General features: G+C 44.3%; 1 protein-coding gene across 1 annotated transcript; it reads left to right on the top strand.

The window, feature by feature from the left end:
* The first annotated feature begins 9 nt into the window (after positions 1-9).
* Positions 10-22,430, top strand: Bag4 (BAG cochaperone 4). The gene is made up of 5 exons (XM_006982941.4): positions 10-519; positions 8,051-8,155; positions 15,424-15,678; positions 17,204-17,455; positions 18,510-22,430. Exons 1-5 carry the CDS (start codon positions 10-12, stop codon positions 18,993-18,995), a joined length of 1,608 nt encoding a protein of 535 aa, XP_006983003.3. The 3' UTR covers positions 18,996-22,430.
* Positions 22,431-23,317: the final 887 nt, after the last annotated feature.

Raw genomic sequence — 23,317 nt, forward strand, 5'->3', positions numbered from 1 at the left:
GCGGAGGGGATGCTTTTCTCCCTGCTTGACGGGCGCGTCGCCGCGCTGGGCTTTCCTGCTCCGTGGCCCGGAGTGGCGGCTACGCTCCATCTCCTCCCGGCGCTCGGCGTGCTGGGGGCGGGACCGGCTTGGGATTGGCTGCTGCCGGCCGACCCCTTTCTCCGCCCGCCAGTCCCGGTCGTCCGCGTGCGCCTGCGCCCTGGGCCGGCCGTGGGGGGCGGGAAGCGCTTCGCGGCGGCGGAGCCCATGTCGGCCCTGAGGCGCTCGGGCTACGGCCCCAGCGACGGCCCTTCGTACGGCCGCTACTACGGGCCCGGCGGAGGCGATGTCCCGGTGCACGTACCCCCGCCCTTATACCCTCCTCTGCGCCCCGAGCCTCCCCAGCCTCCCGTTTCCTGGCGAGGGCGCGGGGGCGCCCCGGCCGAGACCACCTGGCCCGGGGAAGGCGCAGGTGGCGATGCCTACTACCCCTCGGGAGGCGCCTGGGCAGAGCCGGGGAGAGCCGGGGGCGGACACCAGGTAAGCTTCGCAGTCTTTTCCCGGGGATCCAGGAAGGAAGTCTTGGGCGGAGGTGAGGGGACCATTGGGGGGGTTTTTTAGACTTAGGGAGGTTTCTGATTTGCTCTTCTTCCGAGGAGGCTGCCGAGACACAGATTGGGAGACGTGAAGGGGAGGGTGTGGGGGGGAGATGTATGCTGGTGTTCTGTTCCGTGCGTCCCTTCGTGTTGACTTCAGCCATCCTCGGTGTGCTCGTTCACATCAAGAAAGCAGAAAAAGGATTCGGCGCTGACTTCCTCGGCTTCTAAGTGGCAGCAGGCTGCAGGATCGCTCTCCCGAGAGCGTACGTAGGTTTAGAGGGATCGGGCTGTAACAATTTTATCCTGCGTGGCTAGGGCAGCGGCAGCCCTAGTGGTTACTCAGCAGCCCCTCCCGCGGGGAAGGGATTGAACGGGCCGGGGGTGGGGTGCGGTGGGGTGGGTGGGGGGACTGGTCATTTAATCCCTTATCGCTAAAGCTTTGCCTGGGATTGAATCACGAATAGTCCATGTTGCAAAGTAGTACCTTTATGTTCTATTTAATCACCACAAGACGGAAAGACAGATGTTGTTAATACTTCCCTGTGTTTGAATGAAGAAGGCTCCGAGAGATTAACTTGCTTAATATGTTTGGACCTGTAACATTTTATTACCTTTACACATGCCAAAAATGTATTTCTACTTTCTCCTTGCATGGAGCTGTTATAGGACGGTTGCACACATCTTTTTGGCCTTCATAACATCTTTATTTGCTGAAAATTCTCACACATTAATGATGGGATTACAAAATAGTACAGTGCGTGGGAAAGAGCTGGGTAGTTCCTAAAATTTGTGGTGGCAGAGAATTAGCTTATGATCCAGCAGATCCATTTACTAAGTATACTCAAAAAGTGGAAATCGGCCGGGCGGTGGTGGCGCACACCTTTAGTCCCAGCACTGGGGAGGCAGAGGCAGGCGGATCTCTGTGAGTTCGAGGCCAGCCTGGGCTACAGAGTAAGTTCCAGGACACAGGCTCCAAAGCTACACAGAGAAACCCTGTCTCCGAAAAAACCAAAAAAACAGAAAAGTGGAAATCAGTTGGTGGTGCATGCCTTTATTCCTAGCACTCAGGATGCAGAGTCAGGCCAGCCTGGTCTGCATAGTGTGTTCTAGGACAGTCGGAGCTACATGGTAAGACCTTGTTTCAAATAAACAAAACAACACAAAAACAAAAAAGAAACGGAAAACATGTGCACATAAAAAATTTTAACACATCTTCATAGCATCATTACTCACAATGGCCAAAATTGGAAGTAACGTATAGTACTGATAGCTGGATTAGCAAACATGGCATGTGTTTTAGAACATAACATCCAGAAAGTTATGAAGCTCCTATACATGTTTGTTTCAACATGGATGAACCTTGAATGCATCATGCATGGTGGGTGAAGCTGGTCACAAGGATTTTGTGTGACTCCATTTATATGTAGTGCCAGAGTAAGCAGTTCCTAGAGACCCTGGGGTTGGGGACTGGAAGGAAGTGTTGAAAAACTGGGCCCCCGAAGTGATACAGTGTTCTGAAGTTAGTGATAATGGCTTCACAGTTTTGAGTACCCTAAAAACCACTGAATTGTACATTTTTAAAGTGTGGGCTAAGTATTTCTCTAAAAATTGTGTAAGAATAAAAACATGCAGTCTTAAGAGGTTAATGTAAAGAAGAATCCATATTTTCTGTGCTGACTCAGTAAGCAGAATGGAATAGGCTGTTGGACTTCAATCACATGGTCTAGTATTCAACCTTTTAAGTACCCAAATTACAGATCAGTTGATGAGGAAAAGGACTTGATCTTTAAACTACTGACTGGCTTCTTTTTTTTTTTTTTTTTTAGATTTATTTATTTATTATGTACACAGAGGAGAGCGCCAAATCTCATTACAGATGGTTATGAGCCACCATGTGGGTGCTGGGAATTGAACTCAGGTCCTCTGGAAGAGCAGTCAGTGCTCTTAACCTCTGAGTCATCTCTCCAGCCCTGCCGACTGACTTGCTTTATTATCAAACTAAAAGTCTGTTTTCTGGGGGTAGAGATAAAAAGCTAGGGAAGACTTGCAAAAGCTAAAGTTTGGTGTCATGTGGTGAGTTTTAAGGTTTGGTTGGAGTAAAGCTGTGCACATAGTGTATGTTATGGTGCTAGAGTAATTTGAGATAAAACTGGAAATGTATAATGGGCATTTGTTTTCTTTTCATTTTCTTTTTCCCTTTTTCTTTTCTTTCTTTTTTTCTCTTAGATAAGGTTTCTCTGTGTAGCCCTGGCTGTCCTGGAACTGGCTCTGTGGGCCAGGTTGGCCTCAAACTCAGAGATCCTCCTGCCTCTGCTTCCAGAGAGCTGGAATTAAAGGCGTGTGCCACCATGCCCAGCCCAAGGGTAGAATTTCTTATATAGTGGTAAAAAAAAACAAATCAAAGATATGCATGTTGTCATAGATGTACATTTTTTTCAAATCCACAATCGTTATTGATTTTTACTAAAATTTAATATATCTGTGAAATTAAAAAAGTACAGGACTAGGGCAATGGCTCCGTGGCTGAGACGCTTGCCTTGCAAGTGTGAAGACAGGGCTTTGGATCCCTAGACCCCGTGTAAATGCTGGGTGGCTTATCTATAATTCCAGCTTTAGAAGGATGAGTTGGGATCCCCAGAGCTAGCTGGCAATGTGGGAGAGCTCTGCTTTTGATGGAGGGACCCTGCCTCATTGAGTGAGGTAGAAGAGCTATTGAGGGCCTCTATATGCATGTGCACCCTGCACATGTATGTCCTCACACATGCAAACATGCATATGCACATATGAAAAAAGGGGGGGATAGAGGAATCCCCCCCCCACTCCGTGCTGGGACTTGAACCCAGGGCCTTGTGTATTCTGGGCATACTTTTTACCAGTGACCTACCTATATCTACAACCCTACCAGAAACTTTAAAAATCCACCCAGAAAGCGTGGTCTGTGGGCAGCAATCTTTAGTATTACTGCAAGGCTGTTAGAATGCAGACTCTGTCCTCTTCCAGATTTCCTGCTCCAGCTTTCTAAGATCCCCAACTGATTTCTGTGCACAGCAACAGGATTAAGACGTGGAGGGCTTACTCAGAATAGGCAAAGATTGGACTTTACTCACTAATTTTTCCGACATAGGGGTCTCCTGTATCTTAGGCTGACCCTCAACTCACGGTGTGTATCAAAGGATGATCTTGAATTTCGGACCTTCTTGCCTCTCCCTCTCAAATGCTGAGATTACAAATGAGCTCCCCCTTCCTGGGTTTTTTAAACTAACAAATTTAAATACAGCATATGGGGAAATTGGAAATTAACCACTTTCACCAAGTTTGTTTGCTTGCTTGGTTGGTTGTTTTGATTTTTGGTTTTTTGAGACAGGGTTTCTCTAGCCCTGGCTATCCTGGAATTCCATTTATAGACCAGGCTGGCCTTGAACTCAGATCTGCCTGCCTCTGCCTCCCGAGTGCTGGGATTAAAGGCTTGTGCAGTCACCAGGCTTCACCACCAGGCTTTCACCAGTTTTTTTGAGAGAACAACTTATAAGGCCTGAGAGATGGCTCAATGGTTAGGAACAGTGGATACACCCGGTGGTGGTATCTTTTTTGTTGTTGTTGTTTGTTTGTTTTGGTTTTTCAAGACAGGGTTTCTTTGTAGTTTTGGTGCCTGTCGTGGATCTTGCTCTGTAGACCAGGCTTGCCTTGAACTCAGAGATCTGCCTGCCTCTGCCTCCCAGTGCTTGGATTAAAGGCATGGCCACCACTGCCCTTTGGTACATACCTTTAATCCCAGGTGGTACACACCTTTAATCCCAGCACTGGGGAGGCAGAGGCAGGTGGATCTCTGAATTCAAGGCCAGCCTGGTCTACAGGGCAAGATCCTCAACAGGCACCAAAACTACACAGAAAAACAAAACAAGAACACTGGATGCTCTTCCAGAGGACCTGGGTTCAATTCAACAACCACATGGCAGTTCCAAGTGGTCAGACGCCCCCTTCTGGCCTCTTCAGGCACCAGGCACACTCATGATGCATATGCATACATGTTTGTAGTATTTCTGTTGTCACTGCTCTTGGATGGCCACCAGAACAAGATGGAGAAAACCCTGTTGTTGAAGACACCACATACTTTGTTTACAGGGCAGAGAAATCAAAGTGAGACTGAGCTGGAAGCTTTCTCCCTGCTGACAGCTTTCATAGTGCCTTGAGTAGCTGTGCAGGATGCATGAGGAAAAAAAAAATGGACAGTCTTCATCCGACAGGGACCCATGCTCATCCACTAACTGACCTGGCAAGATGTGCCCACTTGTGTGATAGTGGCATTGACTGTTAGAGGGTTGATACCTCTTTGTATTTGAGTCCCACTTTACAGGAGAGAACTCATGCCTGGTACTGTAAGCTTGTTCAAAAGCCTGTGGTTGGGGAGGTCATAGACCCTAATGGGGAACTGCTACTACTGTTGTTTTGCTAAATGGACCGATTGTGCCCACTGAAGATCTTCCTTCAGATTCTTTGTGCTCACAGATCAGCACTCACAGATCAGCGCTGTTGTCAGGTTTGGTCAAAGGTTGGCTGTTAGTGGCAGTGGTGGGCTTTGTGTGTGTTGTAGTGGGTGGTGATTAACGCTGAGCTTTATCACTGGTTAATGGGCTGGAAATGGACTGTTGAATGCTCAGCCCTAGATGGGTCGTGCATTTTACCTCTTCCAAGGCTCAAGAACATTATGGAAGTGGGGTGGAAAGAAGGTAAGAGGAAGGAGAAGGCTGTTATGGGAGACTGTCTTCTGGTACGGCGTGGTTCTTGCACTGATGAGCTCACAGCAACTGTGTAGGACCTGCCTGCCTGCACAAGGTTGGGTTTAGCAGCACTCCATCACAGAGACTCATGAGGCTCCACCTTTACGAGGATTTATAGGCCATAAACAGAGACTAGCAGAGAGTGGGCAACAAAGCACCACCCCTTCCAGAGGCGCTATTGACAGTTAATAGTTGGCGGTAGGGGTGGTCTTCAGTGGTGTAGTCTGTTAAGTCTCTCTGCTTCTGTAAACAAGCCTTCGTCCATGCTCATGTGAGCACCCTAATTAATGCACTTAGAGATCTGAAAGGAAGTTGTGGAGAGTGAGAGCGAGCCTGCTGCAGAGTCTCTGTGATTCTTAGCAGCACTGTGTGCCTTCTTGAGACTTAGGCTGGCAGTGCAAAGTGAAAGCAGGAGAAGAGTGTGTGGTCCTGGCCTGCAACCCCATCTTGTGGGGCAGCTTAAGATGAAAGGACAGAAGTTTCCAGACCAGCTGGGCAACTCTGTAGAACCCTGTCTCAAAACAAAAATAACAAATGGCTAGGGATGTACCATGCTGGTAGAATACTTGCCTAGCATCACAGAACTCTGGAATTAATCCCCAGTGTGGGAAGAAAAAAGGAAACTAAACGAAAAACAAACTGGAGAGCTGCTTGTGTTCTCTACAGAGTGGATAACTGCGTTTCGACAGGGTTTGGGTTTTGTGAGGTGAGTCTATCTGAAGAAAGCAAAGCAAGGGACTGTGGTGTCAGGAAATTGAGTAGTGTGGAGGATTCTGGGAAAAGTGAACCGGAGAGTCAGCTGAAGGCCAGACCCTTGGTGGAGATCTGAAGATTTAGGCTGAGCGTCACCACCTCTGGGGCAGTCAGCTTCAGCCCATGTCTTCTCATGTCTTTACTCATGAGTTAAAGTCATGGAAGAGAGTGTAGATAAACCATAACTCCAGGTTTAATCCAGCAAAACCAACAAACCACCAAAACTAACACAAAAACCCTCTTCTTTAAGGAAATAAAAATGGTTTGTTAGGAGCCAAAGTACACTTGAGCTGTAAGTTCAAAGCAAAGTAATTCACCTTACTGAATAATAAACATGTCATGTCTTAAACTAGCAGTCAGTACTTTAGAAAGGTTTAAGAATTGGTTTGGAGGATTCTTACAAGAGTTTAGTGGCTTACTACAGTTTATTTGAAGACAGAGCCTGAAAAGATGATGTTATCACAGCTAGACTTACTCGTTCAAATGGTGACTGTTCTGTACGAATTGATGGCACTGAAGTTCTAGGTTATAAGCAGAAAGCTTAGCCATAGGGAAAAGTACTAGAATACAAAAAAAAAAACAAAACAAAACATATGTACATCCTTGTAGTAAACTTGACTAGTAATAGTTTCATGTTCCAATGTTGTTGAGTAAGTATTCTAAGGAGTGACCAATAACTTTATGATGTACTGGTTGAACAGGCTAAATATCTCCTATCTGAAATGTTTGGCACCAGGAGTATTTCAGGTTTCAGATTTTTGGAAGATACCTCATAAACATAATGCGTTATTTTGAAGGCAGGACCTGAATCTAAACATGAAATTCATTATGTACAACTTTTACACAAGGCTTTGGAGGTAACTATACACCATGTTAATGCCTCTGCATTTTGTTTGTTTGTTTGTTTTGCTGTGCTGGGAATGGAACCCAGGCCTTGAATGAGCTTGGTAAGTGCTCTGCCACTAAAGCCACTCCCTGTCCATTACATGCACATCACATGAGGTCAAGTGTGACTTTTTTTTCTCTTGGGATATCATATCAAAGCTCAGAATATCCAAACTTAGAGCAGTTTGGATTTCAGGTTTTCTTTTCTTTTCTTTTTTTTTTTTTTTTTTTTCTCGAGACAGGGTTTCTCTGTGTCGCTCTGACTGTCCTGGAACTCATTCTGTAGACCAGGCTGGCCTTGAACTCACATATATCTGCCTGCCTCTGCCTCCCGAGTGCTGGGATTAAAGGTGTGCGGCACCACTGCCTGGTGCATTTCAGGTTTTCAGTGGGTGTACTCAGCATGTGCTGACAGAGGTAGTGACTGGAATTGGGAAGAGGCAAACCACTGCCTGGGGTTTGCTGGTCATCTTGACATAGGATTCCTTTTATTATCATTTCACTGTGTGGTGTGTAGTGCACGAGACCAGCCTCTTACCAGCTCTCCAACAGTTGTTTTGTTCTGGGGCTTGTGATTTACTTTGTACTTTATCTTTTTAAGTTTAATAATGGTGATAGTGACTTTATTTTATTTTATTTTTCTCCTGTTATAGTGGCTTTATATTAGGGCTCCTTTTTTTTTTTTTTTTTTTTTTTTGTCTGCTCTTTTTGATTCCTATTATCTTGCCTCTTGTTAGAGGTATCTATTTTGCTATCTAACCATTATTGAGAGTGAATTGTGCCAGGCAGTGGTGGTGCGTGCCTTTAGTCCCAGCATTCAGACACAGAGAAACCCTGTCTCGAAAAACAAAAATAAGCAAAACAAAACACAAAAAAAGAGTGACTTGGGCATGGTAATGCACACCTGTGATTCTGCGTGGGAAGTTTGATGGCAGCCCTGGAAGCACATAGCCAGTCTCAGGCCAGCCTGGCGTACATAGGGAAACTGTTTCAAAAGAAAGCATCAACAACAGAAAGAATGCTTCTGAAATTAACTTGTTTTCCCTTTTTCCTTAGGAACAGCCTCCATATCCTGGCTATAATTCTAACTACTGGAATTCTGTGCGACCGAGGGCCCCATACCCAAGTGCATATCCTGTGAGACCAGAGTTACAAGGCCAGGTATGGTTGAAAATTGAGATTCTTTTTCTGTCTTTTTTTCTTTTTTAAGACAGTTTTATATAGCATAGGATGGCCTGAAATTGTATGTAGTTGAGGATCACCTTGATGAACTTCTTGATTCTTATGGCTCCATCTCCTAAGTACTAGGATTACAGGCCCCTGTTACCATACCCAATTTTATTCATTGTTAGGGATCGAACCCAGAGCTTCATGAATACTAGGTAAGCACTCTGGCAAGCTTCAATTTAAAAAAATTATTAGCATGTATTAAGAATAAATAATAATGTTTTTCATTTTAACACTTTCTTTTTTTAATTTTATTAAATTTTTTTCACTCAATATAGTTTGACCATATTCTTTTCTGTTGCCCAGTTCTTCCCAGCTCTCCCCACCTCCCTATGTACCCAACTTTTTGTTCTTTCTGTCAAAAAAAAAAACAGGGAAACAAAAAAAGAAAATAAAAACAGATACCAATAAGACCAAAACAAAATAAAGCAAAAAAAAACCAAAAAGAACACACAAGCTGGGCGGTGGTGGCACACGCCTTTAATCCCAGCACTTGGGAGGCAGAGGCAGGTGGATCTCTGAGTTCAAGGCCAGCCTGGTCTATAGAGTGAGATCCAGGACAGGCAGGCACAAAGCTACACAGAGAAACCAGAACTTTGTGTGGGCCGACAGCCCTGGACACGGGGCCTGCCCTGGAGTGTATTTGGTACACCCAGTGTTGCTCGTGGGAGAATACTGGATTTCCCTTTCTCAGCAGGGACTACTGACTGCAGGTAGCTTCTTGGTAAAGGATGGGAGTTGGTGTCCACTTGCCCTTTTCTCTGTTGGGCTTTGTCTGGGGTGAAGTTCTGCAGCTCTGGGTCGCTCTGATTTCACGGTACCTTGGTGATAGCCGAATATGCAAGTGAATCTGTCACACCTGCTTGTGAAATACCACCCCTGCAGCCAAGCCTCTTGGAGGGGAAGTGTCTCACTGGTGCCTGGAACCAAATGTGACAAAATGGATGACGCAGCTGCTGTGGTAAAAGTGCTGGTGGCTTAGCATGATGCATACAAAGGCCCTTCTTCTTCCCGAGGAGCGGACAGCACTGACTCTGGAAACTCAGGCAGCTCAGGTACACGGCATCTGTGCTGCAGTGTCTGCCTGGGGAAGAGCCTTTGGCCCAGAGCAGCACCCAAACTTGATATTCCCCAGGTTCTGACATCACTGAGATCAGTCACCTGACACATTTATGAGAACTATCCATGCAGGAAATACTTTATAAACAGTAAAGTGTGATCACAGAAAAATGAAGAGAGGTCTTCTTTTCAGGGAACTTAAAAAAAAATTTTTTTTAAAGCTTTCTTTTTTATTTATTTTATGTTTTTCCAAGACAGGGCTTCTCTGTGTAGCCCTGGCTGTCCTGGATCTGCTCTGTAGACCAGGCTGGCCTCCAACTCAGAGATCCGCCTGCCTCTGCCTCCCCAGTGTTGGGATTAAAGGCGTGCACCACCACCGCTCGGCTTTCAGGGAACAACTTTGGAGGCTGCAGCAACAAGTGGAGGTAGTTCCAGTTCAGGAAAGGTACCGTTCTATGCCCGCAGGAGTAGGATCGTGGCTATAGACATTGATTGACTAGAACTATGGTGCCAAGGTGGTGGCGTCTGGGGTCGGAGTTTGAAGTTGAAGTGTCAAATGACTGGCAAGTCAGCCACACGGCGCAGTGGGTGCTTCCACGCTGCCCTCTGCTGGCATTTGTTCCTGATGGCATGCAGGCTGGTCAGACAGGACAAGTACTAGCACCAGAAATTTATATTGCTGTTGGGATGTCTAGAGCCATCTAGTATTTAGCTGGGGTGAAGAGAAGGACAGTAGGTAATTGTAGCCATTAACAAAGACCCAGAAGCGCCGATTTTGCAAATGGCAGATATGGAAGTTTCGGATTTACCTTGTTTTGTTTGTTTTTCGAGACAGGGTTTCGAAACTGTGTAGTTTTTTGGCATCTTTCCTAGAACTCACTCTGTAGCTCAGGCTGGCCTTGAACTCACAGATAACTGCCTGCCTCTGCCTCCCAGTGCTGGGATTAAAGGCGGGTGCCATCACTGCCTGGTGGTTCCTGAGATGACTGAGATACTGAAGGAAAAATTAGTCATCATCATGCCTTAAGAAAACTGTCCAGGAGGTGGTGACACACGCCTTTAATCCTAACACTCAGGAGGTAGAGGCAGGCAGGTCTCTGTGAGTTCAAGGCCAGCCTGGGCTACAGAGTGAGTTCCAGGACAGTCAGAGCTGCACAGAGAAACCCTGTCTGGAAAAACAAAACAAAACAAAAGGAGTGGGGAGGAAAGGATGCAGAGGCAGAGATAAGGAGAACCCCAAGTTCAGCACCAGCAGAGGCTTCCCTGTGATTGCAGGGTAAGACCCTCCGCAGACAGACACATCTGCGGAACTGAGAAGCAGGGGAGGAGTCAAAGGAGCTGCCGATGCCGCTCTACCATGGTTATTAGTGGGGAGTGGGTCTGCGGCCTTCCCCTGTCATCGGTACGCACCTGAAACAGTTACGTTTGTTTTCATCGTCTTTTAGTGTGCTGGGTGTGTGTGTGTGTGATGTGTGCTGGGTGTGGTGGGAGTGTGCCCAGCGCACCTGGAAGTCAGACAGCTCTCAGGAGCCTTTTCCCTGGGCTCTAGGGGTTAAACCCACGTCATTAGGCTTGCAAAACAGACACTTTCACCCTGTGGGCTCTCTGCTGCCCTGTGGCACACTTGTATGTCTGCCTGTCCTGTGCAGCTTACAGACTCCCTCACTCAACTTCCTCTCGGCCTCTTGAGTGCAGGAACTGTGTGTGGGCCTCTGACCACCACACCCAGCTTCTTCTCCCTCCTCCTCGTTCATATTAAGGAAAATTTCAAACAAAAGTAGAAATAAATGTTCTCTCAGCATCCCCAAGTCTTAACGCTTGACCATATTGTCTTTATCTTTGGAGTATTTTCTTCAAATATTTTGAAGCAAATATCAAATAGTATATTTTATTGCTTGTAAGTAAACTTAAGTATGTGCATTTTAAAACAATAAAAATGAAAACAAGAAACTACCATATTGTGGTGGTTTAAATGAGACTGTCCCCATAGGCTCTGGCATTTGAATACTTGGTCCCCAATTGGTGGTACTGTTTTCCAGATTTAAGAGGTATGTCACTGGCGAGGACTTTGAGGGTTTAAAGACTTGGCTCACTCTGAGCTCGCTCTTTCTGCTTTGTGCTTATAGTTTAAGATTATAGCTCTCGGCTTGCTGCTCCAGCCTCTGTGCCTCCGATCCACCACAGTGGACTCGCCCTCTGGAACCAAAAGCCCACGTGAGCTCTCCTCTTCCGGTGCCTTGGTTCTGGTGTTTTATCACAGCAGTAGAAAAGTGACTGATATACATAGCATGACTAAACTTCACAAGGGAGTGCCAGCCAGATACCTCAGTGGGTAAAGGTACTGTTTGTCATCAAGTCTTATCACCCAGGTTCAGTTCCTGGAGTCCTGAGCTGGAGGAGACAGCTCTCCCCAGGTGTCTCTGAACTCAGTGTGTGCTGTAGTATATGAGCACATATTGACCTCACCACTGTCGCACACACGGTGAAGAAATAGGTATGACCAGGCATGGGGGCACACTCCCTTTAAATTTCTATAAAGTCCCATACGGATTTTCAGTGCTACATAGTGACATGTATCGACAGGTGGTGGTGGTGGTGGCGGCGGCGGCAGCAGCGCACGCCTTTAATCCCAGCACTCAGGAGGCAGAGGCAGGCGGATCTCTGTGAGTTGGAGGCCAGCCTGGTCTACAGAGCAAGATGCAGGACAGGCACCAAAACTACATAGAGAAACCCTGTCTCAAAAAACAAAACAAACAAACAAACAAAAAAAACAAAAATAGTGGCATGTATCAAGTTTCAGAGATTTATTTATCAGTGTAATAAACTCCAAAAAATCAACATGATTTCATGCATTCAGAAGAGAAATATTCGTGGTTAAGTGCAGATGGCTTCTGAAAGTCCTTCATTATTATTAGCTTTATGATGGACTTCATGGGTTAGAAGTCGGGCCCTCTTTCTTCAGTTTGTTGTAATCATTTCACTGAGTAGACTCTGTGTTGTTTGGGGGACCCAGTTTGTCCCAAGCTCCTGGGTATTCTTCCTGTCCAGCGACATCTGGACTGTACAGTACATGCAGTGCTGCTCCAACACCTCCTGCCTCAGTAGAGAGAGGAATCAAGCTGGGAGCTTCTTGGCTTGCCCGGTGATCTAGCGGAGTGTGTTTGCCGCAGAGGCTTCTCCGCTAAGTCAGGAGAGCCAGAGCAGGACACACTGAGCAGCTTCTGCAACCTGGCTGAGGGGGTGGCGCACACCTTTAATTCCAATACTCAGGAGGCAGAGGCAGAAGGATCTCTGTGAGTTCAAGGCCAGCCCTGTCTAGGTAGCAAGTTCCAGGACAGTCAAGTCACATAATGAGACCTGTTTCAAAAAAAAGAATTCTTAGAAAGAAACAATTCTAAAATTAAACCTACTTTGTTTCTAACAACAAATTGAATACAATTCCTTCAAAGAGTAGTCCTTGAGGCTGGAGAGATGGCTCAGTGGTTTAGAGTACTGGCTGCTCTTGTAGAGGATCCAGGTTCAATTCCCAGCACCCATGTGGCAGCTCACAGCTGTCTGTAGCTCTAGGCAAAACACCACTGTGCATGAAATAAAAGTAAATAAATTCTTTGAAACTTCCTAAAAAACAAACAAACAAACAAAAAAACAAGAAACAACCAAGAGTAGTTTTTATCTATGTAGTCATTTCATTATACAGGACACACACAAAACATGTTATATATATGTATGTAATTTTTTTTTAAGGCAAGGTCTCTGTGGCTCTGACTGTCCTAGAACTCAATCTGTTGACCAGGCTGGCTTTGAACTCACAGATCCTTCTGCCTCTGCCACCAGAGTGCTGGGATTGAAGGTGTGCACCACCACTGCCCAGCTTTAGATTCTATATTTTGTGTGACTAATTTTTTTTTTTTTTTTTTTTTTTTTTTTTTTTTTTTTTTTTTTTTTTTTTTTTTTTTGGTTTTTCGAGACAGGGTTTCTCTGTGTAGCTTTGCGCCTTTCCTGGAGCTCACTTGGTAGCCCAGGCTGGCCTCGAACTCACAGAGATCCGCCTGGCTCTGCCTCCCGAGTGCTGGGATTAAAGGCGTGCGCCACCAACGCCCGGCTGTGACTAATTTTTTAAAGAGTTCCTTATTTTTATTTTATAGCTATGGATGCTTTATGTCCTTGTGTGTATGTGCACCACATGTATGCAGTGCCCATAGAGGCTAGAAGAAGCCATCAGTTCCCCTGGAACTGGAGTTACAGCACCATGTGGGTGCTGAAAACTGAACCCAGGTCCTCTGGAAGAGCAGCCAGTGCCTTAACCACTGAGCCTTCTCTTCTACCCTATCTTATTTTGTGTAATTACAGATAATGTACGTGAGCTACTTCATACCTGTGACTTTTTTCTAGTTGAATGATTTCCTTGGGAAGCCAAGTTACACATCAAAAAGTCACATGATGTCTCATCAAATCTGTACATTTTCAGACTAAAAACCTCAAGGGCTTCTGGGGAAATATTAGTTGGCTTTTTAATCTCTTCTTGTCCCTGACCACACATGCAATTCTTTGAGCATTTTTATTTTGTTTCTCTTGTTAATTTGTCTTTTGGAACAGGTCCTAATAATATTGGCCAGGCTGTCTTCTATCTCATATTCCTCCTGCCTCATCCTCCTTAGTGCTGGGATCACAGGTGTTCACACACACACACACACACACACACACACACACACACACACACACACACACACAGTGAGGTTCCTCCCTCCCCTCAGACAAGGTCTCAGTATGTAAACCACTAGCTACAAACCTGACATTCTCCTTGCCACAGCGCTGAGATTACACACAGGTGCCAACACAGCCATGTTAGTTATGTGTAGTGAAAATGAAGAGGGTTGGAGACAGCAATCGTTACAAGAAAACACGGTTTTACAATTTTAAAGCTAACGTAGGGCTGGGGAGGTGGCTCAGTGGACAGAGTGTCTGCCATGCAACCATGATGGCCTGAATTTGGATTCCCAGAGCCACATAGGGCTAAAAAAATGCAGCAGCCATGTCTGTAATCCCTAGCCTGGAGTATAAACCAGTGACTAAGAGACTGTCAAACAAGTTCACAGGCAAGTGAAAGAAAGGACTTAGATTCTAGATTGTCTGTCCTCTGACCTCCAGAAGGATGCTGTGACACATGCATGTCCCCTCCACATCACACACGTACACACACATGCATGCACACAGAAAAGAATAGAAAACATTAAAGTCTTTGTAGTTTAAGTTTAGGGCTTCGCTTTAATCTTATTTGGAGCACTAAGCAGGATTCTGGGTATTAGCAATGTAATAGTCTGGGTAGATGATTAAAACCACAGGGAAAGGAACTTGCACTGTATCTTGGGGTAACACACTTGTCTGGCATGTACAAGGCCATGGGTTTAGTCCAGTGCTGTTTAAAGCAACAGCCACACCAGTAAGCAGTGTACTGAGGACTTTGTTGATGTTGTCTGGGAAGCAGGGTGGTTGCATTGTTCAATATGGACTGTAGAATCAGACTTGGGTTCATTTCCTGAACTCGTCATAATACTTAGAGCAATGTAATCACCATCTGTTGAGCATATTGTGTCGTTTAGTTTTGTTATCTCCCTTAATTTTCTCAGTCATCCTGCAAGGTAAGTTTAGGCTCTTCATGTTTCGTTAGAGAAACTGAAGCTAAGAGTAATTACAGAGTGAGGGCGATGTTTTCTCTCTTTATCCTTTCTTTTACATAGTGGTGCTTCTTTTTTTCTCATAGTGGTGCTTCTTTTTTTCTCCAGCTAGTCAGTCCCCCAGGTTTCCCAGAGTCGCCTTCTCTGGATCCGAGTTCTCTGCTAGTACATGTACTTGTGGATTATATTTGAGAAAGCGTTTGAGAAGGCCATTACTTGGTCACTTCATCGTCATCACAGTAGAGTCTTCCACTGATGCAATGTAACTTAAAGTCACAGTGGCCTGAGTGCATGGCTGTGGTTACAACAGGGAAGAGAAAGAGCGCTTCCTGGACTGCTGAGGGCTGGGGTTTTCTTCAGGTACCGGTGCCTTCTCTCTCTTCCTAAGGTGTCCAAGGTTGGACAGTAGTGCATTTCAGCCCTTTAACTCTTTGTCTTTTTTCCCCTCTGGTCTTCGGTTTTTTTCAGAGTTTGAATTCTTATACAAATGGAGCATATGGCCCACCATACCCTCCTGGTCCTGGACCAAATACTGCCTCATACTCTGGGGCTTATTATGTACCTGGCTACACTCAAAGCAATTACTCCACGGAAGTTCCAAGCACTTACCGATCACCTGGTAACAGCCCAACCCCAGTCTCTCGTTGGATCTATTCCCAGCAGGACTGTCAGACAGAAACACCTCCTCTCCGGGGTCAGGTCCCAGGATACCCTGCTTCACAGGTGAGCAGTCTCCGTCAGGGAAGACCGTCCACAGTGGAAAGTGAGTTATCTGTACAAGGAAGAATTGAAGGAAACTAGAGCCAGGCATGGTGACCTCTAATCCCAATAATCGTGAGGCAGAGGCAAGCTAATCCCTTTGAGTTTGAGATGATCCAAGGCTACATAGTGTGGCCTGCCTCAAAACCAAAACAAAAGAAAACACTGTGGATGTTTAGAGAGTTTGCTATGAAGGATTTTGGCCAAAGGTACCTTAATTATAGTTCTTTTAAATTCTAAGTTATATTTATTGTTTGTGTGCATAGTGGGAGTTGGGGATGGTACGGCGCACAGCCCATGTGTGGAAGCCGGAGGACAACTGGAGTGTGTTCTCTCTTTACCTTCTGTAGGTTCCCGGGATCAAACTCAGGTCTCCAGACTTGCACAGCAGTGCCTCTACCCACTGAGCCATCCACCAGCCCTGAATTACAATTTTTTCCTTTTCTTTCTTTTTGAGACCAGGTCTCAGTATATAGCTCTGGGTATCTGGATCTTCCTGTACAGACCAAGCTGGCCTCAAACTCACAGCAGTCTGCTTGCCTCTACTTCCTGAGTGCTGGGACTAAAGACATATGCCACCATACCTGGCACCTCTTTTGTCCGCCCCCTTCTTTTTCATTATTTTTAATAACGTGTATGTGTGCATGCACATGTGATTGTGTTTGTACACGTGTACGTGAATGCAGGTTCTCACGAAGGCCAGAGGTGTGAGATGTGAGAGCCCCTGGAACAGGAGTGACAGGTTTGGGAGCCAGCTGACATGGTGTCTAGGACTTGAACTCAGGGTCCTCTAGAAGAGCAGTGTGTGCTCTTCACCTCTGGCACATTTCTACAGCCCCCAGTCAACTTATGTAACAAAATAAATCTCTAATTGTTGTTCAAAACTTTTCCTAACTTAAGCTTTTCCAGTGCCGTTGGGTTTATTATATTAATATGCTAAGATTATGCCATGTTGGACCAGGCGGCACTGGTGGTGCACACCTTTAATCTCAGCACTTGGTAGGCAGAGACAGAATCTCTGTGAGTTCAAGGCCAGCCTGGGCTGCAGAGTGAGTTCCAGGACAGCCAGGGCTGCACAGAGAAACCCTGTCTCAAAACACTTAAAAAAAAAAATAACTAAAAAAAAAAAAAAAAAGAATATGCCATGTTTATTTCTGTTTGTTTTGAGAAGAGTTCTACTGTCTTTGTGTTTATAGCGTACGGATTCATTTATCGGTAGTGTTTTTGGGAAATACATAGACATGCTCTCTCCAGTGGATTTTAGGTCTTACTCCTGAGTCTTTGACCAACTCTGTTCTTTGTATTTTTGGAGTCCAGGTTTCTCAGGGGTGGAAAATTTTTGGTAATTGATTAATGAGTTACTAGCAGGTCAGGACCTGTCCATGCTATTTTTTTATTACTTTTAAGGGTTTTTAGTTGTTGCTGTTATTTTTGTTTTTTGAAGCAATGATCGACTAGCATACTTGCATATTTATTTTTCCCAATCTAGAACCCTGCAATGACCTTGCCCCATTATCCCTATGGAGATGGTAACCGCACTGTGCCACAGTCAGGATCGACTGTCCGACCACAAGATGATGCCTGGGCTTCTGGTGCTTATGGGATGGGGGCCCGTTACCCCTGGCCTTCAGCTGCACCCTCAGTCGCACCTGGGAATCTCTACATGACAGAAAGTGCTTCAGCCTGGCCTGGCAACAGTTCTCCCCAGCCACCTCCTTCACCGCCACCCCAACAAGCTAAGGTAGGACACCTTCCACATGCTGTTCTTTTGATCTCTAGGTGATTAAGAGAAGAGAAGGTGACATGTCTCTATTTGCCAAAGTTGACTACTACCTACAGCATTAGTGCAGTTAATTTGTTTTTGTTTTTTCCTTATAGATGCTATTGCTTGGGGATTTTTTTTTTTTTAGATTCTTATCTTTTTTGTACTTTTTTTATGTGTAGATGTACTGGCTACATGTCTGTTTATGCACATGAGTGTGCCTGGTTCCTTTAGAGGCAGATTGATTTCCTAGAACTAGAGTTAGAGTTATGAGCTGCCTTGTGGCTACTGCATAATCTCAAATTGGGGTCCTCTGGAAGAGCAGCCAGTGCTCTTCACTGCTAGCCATCTCTCCAGCACCATTCTTTTTTAAAAAGACAGAAAAATGCTTATTTGTTACTGTGATACTATCTGAATGTTAAACAGAATCAAGCAGTGTATTTTACATCCTCAAATGATATGTGAGCAGAAGATGGAAAACTGTAAAGTAGCACAGCACTCTCTGTGGGTCAGTTACAGAAGCCACAGACCGAACAGTGTCTGCTTTGGGCTGAGTTCCTGAGGCTTTTACTATTTAAGGAGGAAAGCTAATTATTCAGTCAGTGGATGAAAGGGCTTCCCCGTCTTATCTTTTTTTATTTATTTATTTATTTATTTATTTATTTATTTATTTATTTATTTATTTATTTATCTATCTATCTATTTATCTATTTAATTGTTTATTTATTTTCGAGGCAGGGTTTCTCTGTGTAGTTTTGGTACCTGTTCTGGATCTTGCTCTGTACCAGGTTGGCCTTGAACTCACAGAGATCCGCCTGGCTCTGCCTCTGGAGTGCTGGGATTAATGGTGTGTGCCACCACCACCCGGCCCCCTTTTATCTTAACAGTGTTTTTCTTCGTGATTAAAGTGGGAGCCAGTTTTATTGGTGGGAATCTTTTCTAGTACTTTCCTGTTTGGGGGAAGATGTGTACTAACATCTCTGTCGATGGCCTCCCATTAAAACAGCTTTTTCTCCTGTCTCCCCATCCCCAGGACTCCTCCTACTCCTATAACCAGTCGGGTCAAGGCATGAGCCGGCATGGCTTTCCTTGCAGTGTCCATCAGTATGAGTCTTCGGGAGCAGCGAACAATGAGAATTCAGACCTTCTGGATTCTCAGGTCCAGTACAGTGCTGAGCCTCAGCTGTATGGCAATGCCACCAGTGACCATCCCAGCAACCCTGTTCCGAGTAATAACCTCCCCGAAGAGTGTTTCTCTTCAGATGAAGGCACGCCTCCAAGTATTAAAAAAATCATACATGTGCTGGAGAAGGTCCAGTATCTTGAGCAAGAAGTCGAAGAGTTTGTAGGGAAAAAGACAGACAAAGCATACTGGCTTCTGGAAGAAATGCTGACGAAGGAACTCTTAGAACTGGATTCTGTTGAAACTGGGGGCCAGGACTCTGTCCGTCAGGCCAGGAAAGAGGCCGTCTGTAAGATCCAGGCCATACTGGAGAAATTAGAGAAAAAGGGATTATGAAATAATTTGGAAGGAAGGGTAAGCCTGTTACTAATGTGGCCAAAGAACTCTTGGATTTGGTTAGTTACCATCTTTTGAAATGCCTGTTGTGACAAGAACAACACATTCCAACTTCTGACCTAAAACCTGAAAGGAGAAAACATGGAAGGCTGGCAGAGGACCGGAAGAGCGCGTTACTGGGTTCTGTCGGTTTTCAGATGACTGAACAGAACAGGAAACTGGAGTTACCAGTACTGCCAAGTAGACCCACTGCTTAAGAAATCCATGGGCGTCTCTAGGCTGCTGCTTATCAGCAGGAGGGAAATAGACTTTCCGTAACAGGTTCTCAAAGCATAATCGGAGACAAACAGGCTGTTTTGTAAGCATCCAGACTGTCACATTTTTGTGCATTGTGACTGCATATGCTTCATGTGTAAATTATAGCTTAGACTCTTGGACCTCGGTTTCGTTCACAAATGTAATACTGCTCTACTTCTTGGTACATTTTGTAGTACTATGTTTAATATAATCGAATACCGGCAGCCAGATAGATGGGCAGTTCTGAACAGTCACACCCTTTCCCACTGGGATACCCTGCAGTGTGTGGTGAGCTCCGGAAGTCAATCATTATCTCCTTTTTGTGTAGCATGTTATGTTAGAGTTCTTCCCACTTCTGCTTTCCATAGGAACCGGGAAGGTGAGTTTGGAAATTACATAACCTAGGAATGACAATGTTTGTGGACATTTCACTTCTTTGCTTTTTTGTTGTATTTGGATAAAGATCCACTTTTAAAATTGCTTTTTTAAGAAAAATATCTTTGGCTATTGCTGCTTCTAGAGAGCCTTATGATAGAAATATGAAACCTAAATGCCACAGTTAGTATAAATAGTGACTGCAAAAAGCAACAAATACAATGATTTAATAATACCATTCTCCATTTACTAGTTTCTGTGGGCAGGTTTGAGCTCGGTGTATAGCTGACAGAAGGAAAAGGAGATTTACGCTCAGGGAATGCGTCAGCCATAGCTAAGGTAGGGAATTCATGGTCTTTTAGATTTAAATTTGGTCTTTACTTCATAGAATAAATTACATAGAATTGCCTGTTTCATAAGAAAGATGTTATTTATTAATAACAGTTGATTTGTTAAACCAAGTTAAAGAAGGGGGCCTTTCTTGGTTATCTATATATGTTATTATACAGAGACAGGTAAATAATTTACCTTTTAAATCTAAAGGGAGGTCTAGCATACAGTATCTGCTTTTGCAGCAAAAGCAGTTTCTTAGTAAAATATCAGATACTTGTTTTCTAGACTAGCGGGCCTGTATATTAGTAATAGTAAATCTACAGCCGCCATCCCTTCTACTCACATAGAGCCAAACCAATGCCAACATACAATGAGTAGAAATGTAGTCAAAATATACATGGAGGCTGGAGGTGTGGCTAAGTTAGTAGAGTGTTTGTCTCTCATCCATGAAGTCCTGGGTTAAATCCTCAATGTTGCATAAATCAAGCATAGTGGTATATACCTGTCTCAGCTTTTGGGAAGTTGAGGCAGGAAGATTGCAAGTTTAAGGTCATCTTCAGCTTATATAATGAAATTTAAGGCCATCCTGAGCCACATGAGATCCTGTCTCAAAAAACTAAAAGGATAAGTGATTCAAGATGTCATGATTTTATCCAGGAGTCTTGTTTTTAAAAGATTTTATTTGGCTGGGTTTGGTGGTATACACTTTTAATCCAGTCAGAGGCAGGTAGATCTCTTGAGTGCAAAATCAACCTGGTCTACAGAGAGTTCCTGGCCAGCCAGGGGTACATAGTGAGACACACACACTATCTATCTATCTATCTATCTGCCTACCTACCTACCTACCTACCTACCTACCTACCTACCTACCTACCTACCTATGGGATGTGTGTGTTATATCTACAAGTTTTATTTTTGAAAGAGAATTTCATCCCAGGTTGGCCTTAAACTTTGTATGTAGCCCAGGACAACCTAGAAGTTCTGATCCTCCTGTCTCACCTTCTATTACAGGTGTGTGCCTGGTTTCTGTGGTGCTGAGGATCAGACTCAGGCCTGTGTATACTGGCAAGCACTGTACTGAGCTACAGCTGTAGCCCTGATTCTCTTTTGGCCTAATAAGAAATGTCTCTAAAGGGTTTCTAAGATGGGCATGGTGGCACGCACCTGTAACCCCAGCATTCAGAAGCAGGCGATGGCTCTCTGATTTTGAGGCCACCTTGGTCTACATAGTGAGTGCCAGACTAGCCAGTAGTGAGACCTAACCACCCTCCAAAGAAAAGTTTTCTATAAAATAGGACAATTATACTTAAAAGTTTCAGAGGAGAAACCTTAAAACTGTGTTGCCAGCATACAGTGACAGATTCAGAAGAATACATTTTTTGCTTGACTATGCTGCCCAAGATGCCAATTTCTGCACATTCTTCAATTTTACATATTGTACACGTTATGCACACATGTACATATATGTGTATATGTATATATCTTAAGTTATTTTTTGAACTATTAACATGGTTTTAAACTTACAGAAGAGTCATAAAAACAGTAGGGTTCCTGTGTGCCCTCCATTCACCCCCTTGTTTTGACATCTTCCCTAACTAAAACAGTTGTCAAAATTAAAGAGTGAATCTTTTATAGTGCTCTTAATATTAGCTAAAGTAGCAAACTAAAAGTCGATATTTTATTAATCTTGTTATTAGCATCCTCTCAACCGTTCCAGATCCCAGTTTGCGTTTAGTCGTGCCGTCTTGGTAGTCTTTCATTCCGTGACGCTGCGTCATAAGGATGGCCGGTGTCGTCGGGGATTGCCGGTGTGGTGCACTCTGTGGTGCGCTCTGAGCACTCTGCTGTGGTGGTGTCTCCTAGGACTCTCTACTGTGAGCTTACCCCGCTTTCCTTTGTAACTACTGAGTGTTTGCTAGAGGTACTTTGAGACTATGCAAATGCCCTGTTTCTGCTTAGAGTTGCCTCTCCTGTCTCCTGGCAGGCCTTGCTTGTGGCATTTACTACTGTGGTGTTCAAATGGTGATTTTTCTATTTCTTTCCTTTCCTCTATATTTAATAATTGGGATTCTTCTGGAAGGAAGAACTGTGGTTTCTGGATTTATATTTTTAATTATATCAAGATATTCAGGATAGGTACGAACTCAGAACTTAAAAGATATAAATCATGTTAATTGATTCCAGATGGCCAGTATCAAAGAACAAAGCAATGTTGGTGACCTGTCTTTGAAAATATAATGAATTTAAGAATGAAAATAGTATTTATGATTTGTAAAATTTGTCTGGCTTTTGACTTAAAATTGATTTGAAACTGAAACAATTTTCTTTTGAAATTTTACATCTAGACTTTTTTAAAGTGTCTAAATTTATATTACTTTGGGGATCATTTTTGTCAAATCTTGAATAAAGTTACCTATACCTGGCATGATACACAGCTGTTTCCTAACACCTTTGTTCAGGTAAAAATCCCAATGTAAACATTTAACCAGTCAGCCCCAGTGAAGTGTCTGGAGCCAGGTTCTGTTTGTCTCTGCCCATCAGTGTGTGCTTGTTTTAAATGCTTCTAAAGAATGAGGTTTTTAAAAACAAAAACAACCAACAGTAAAAGGAACGGGGTTTAAAAACAGTGCTTTAGTTAGTTGACATAAACAATAACTTCTAAGTTAACCAGATATTTTTTTTTTTTTAGGTTGAAGGGTATAGATTAAATTGTCCATCAAGAAAGGCCTTGAGAGGGTAGGTAGTTGATAGAGCTTTCTTTTCTTTTTTTTCTTTTTTTTTTTTTTGGTTTTTTTCGAGACAGGGTTTCTCTGCGTAGCTTTGCGCCTTTCCTGGAGCTCACTTGGTAGCCCAGGCTGGCCTCGAACTCACAGAGATCCGCCTGGCTCTGCCTCCCGAGTGCTGGGATTAAAGGCGTGCGCCACCACCGCCCGGCGCTTTCTTTTCTTTTTCATCTTTTTGTTGTTGTTTTTTGGGTTGTTTGTTTGTTTTTCAGAGATAGAGTTTCTCTGTGTAGCCCTGACTGTCCTGGAACTCACTCTGTAGATCAGGCTGGTCTTTTTTATCTTTTTAACAGTTGTGAGTTTAGGACTAGTGAAATGGCTCAGCAGGTAAAGGTACTTGGCACCAAACCTGAGGACCTGAGCTGAATCCCCAGGGTCCATATGGGGAGAAACTTGATCAATAGTTAACCTCTGACTTCCACATGCATACCATAGCATGCTCCCCCTCCCACATTCAAAAACAAGTATCTTTAAAACATTAAGTTCTGAGTCAAATCTTTGAAAAACCGCATTCTCCTGGTCCCACCCTCTTCT

Source organism: Peromyscus maniculatus, chromosome 17, assembly GCF_049852395.1.
Source record: "Peromyscus maniculatus bairdii isolate BWxNUB_F1_BW_parent chromosome 17, HU_Pman_BW_mat_3.1, whole genome shotgun sequence".
NCBI classification, from domain to species: Eukaryota; Metazoa; Chordata; class Mammalia; order Rodentia; family Cricetidae; genus Peromyscus; species Peromyscus maniculatus.

Bases quoted from the DNA above. Each gene is read 5' to 3' on its own strand.
- Bag4 (XM_006982941.4), top strand. From the start codon at position 10: ATGCTTTTCTCCCTGCTTGACGGGCGCGTCGCCGCGCTGGGCTTTCCT. The intron at 8,156-15,423 runs GTATGGTTGAAA...GGTTTTTTTCAG, and splicing joins GACCAGAGTTACAAGGCCAG to AGTTTGAATTCTTATACAAA. The intron at 15,679-17,203 runs GTGAGCAGTCTC...TTCCCAATCTAG, and splicing joins CAGGATACCCTGCTTCACAG to AACCCTGCAATGACCTTGCC.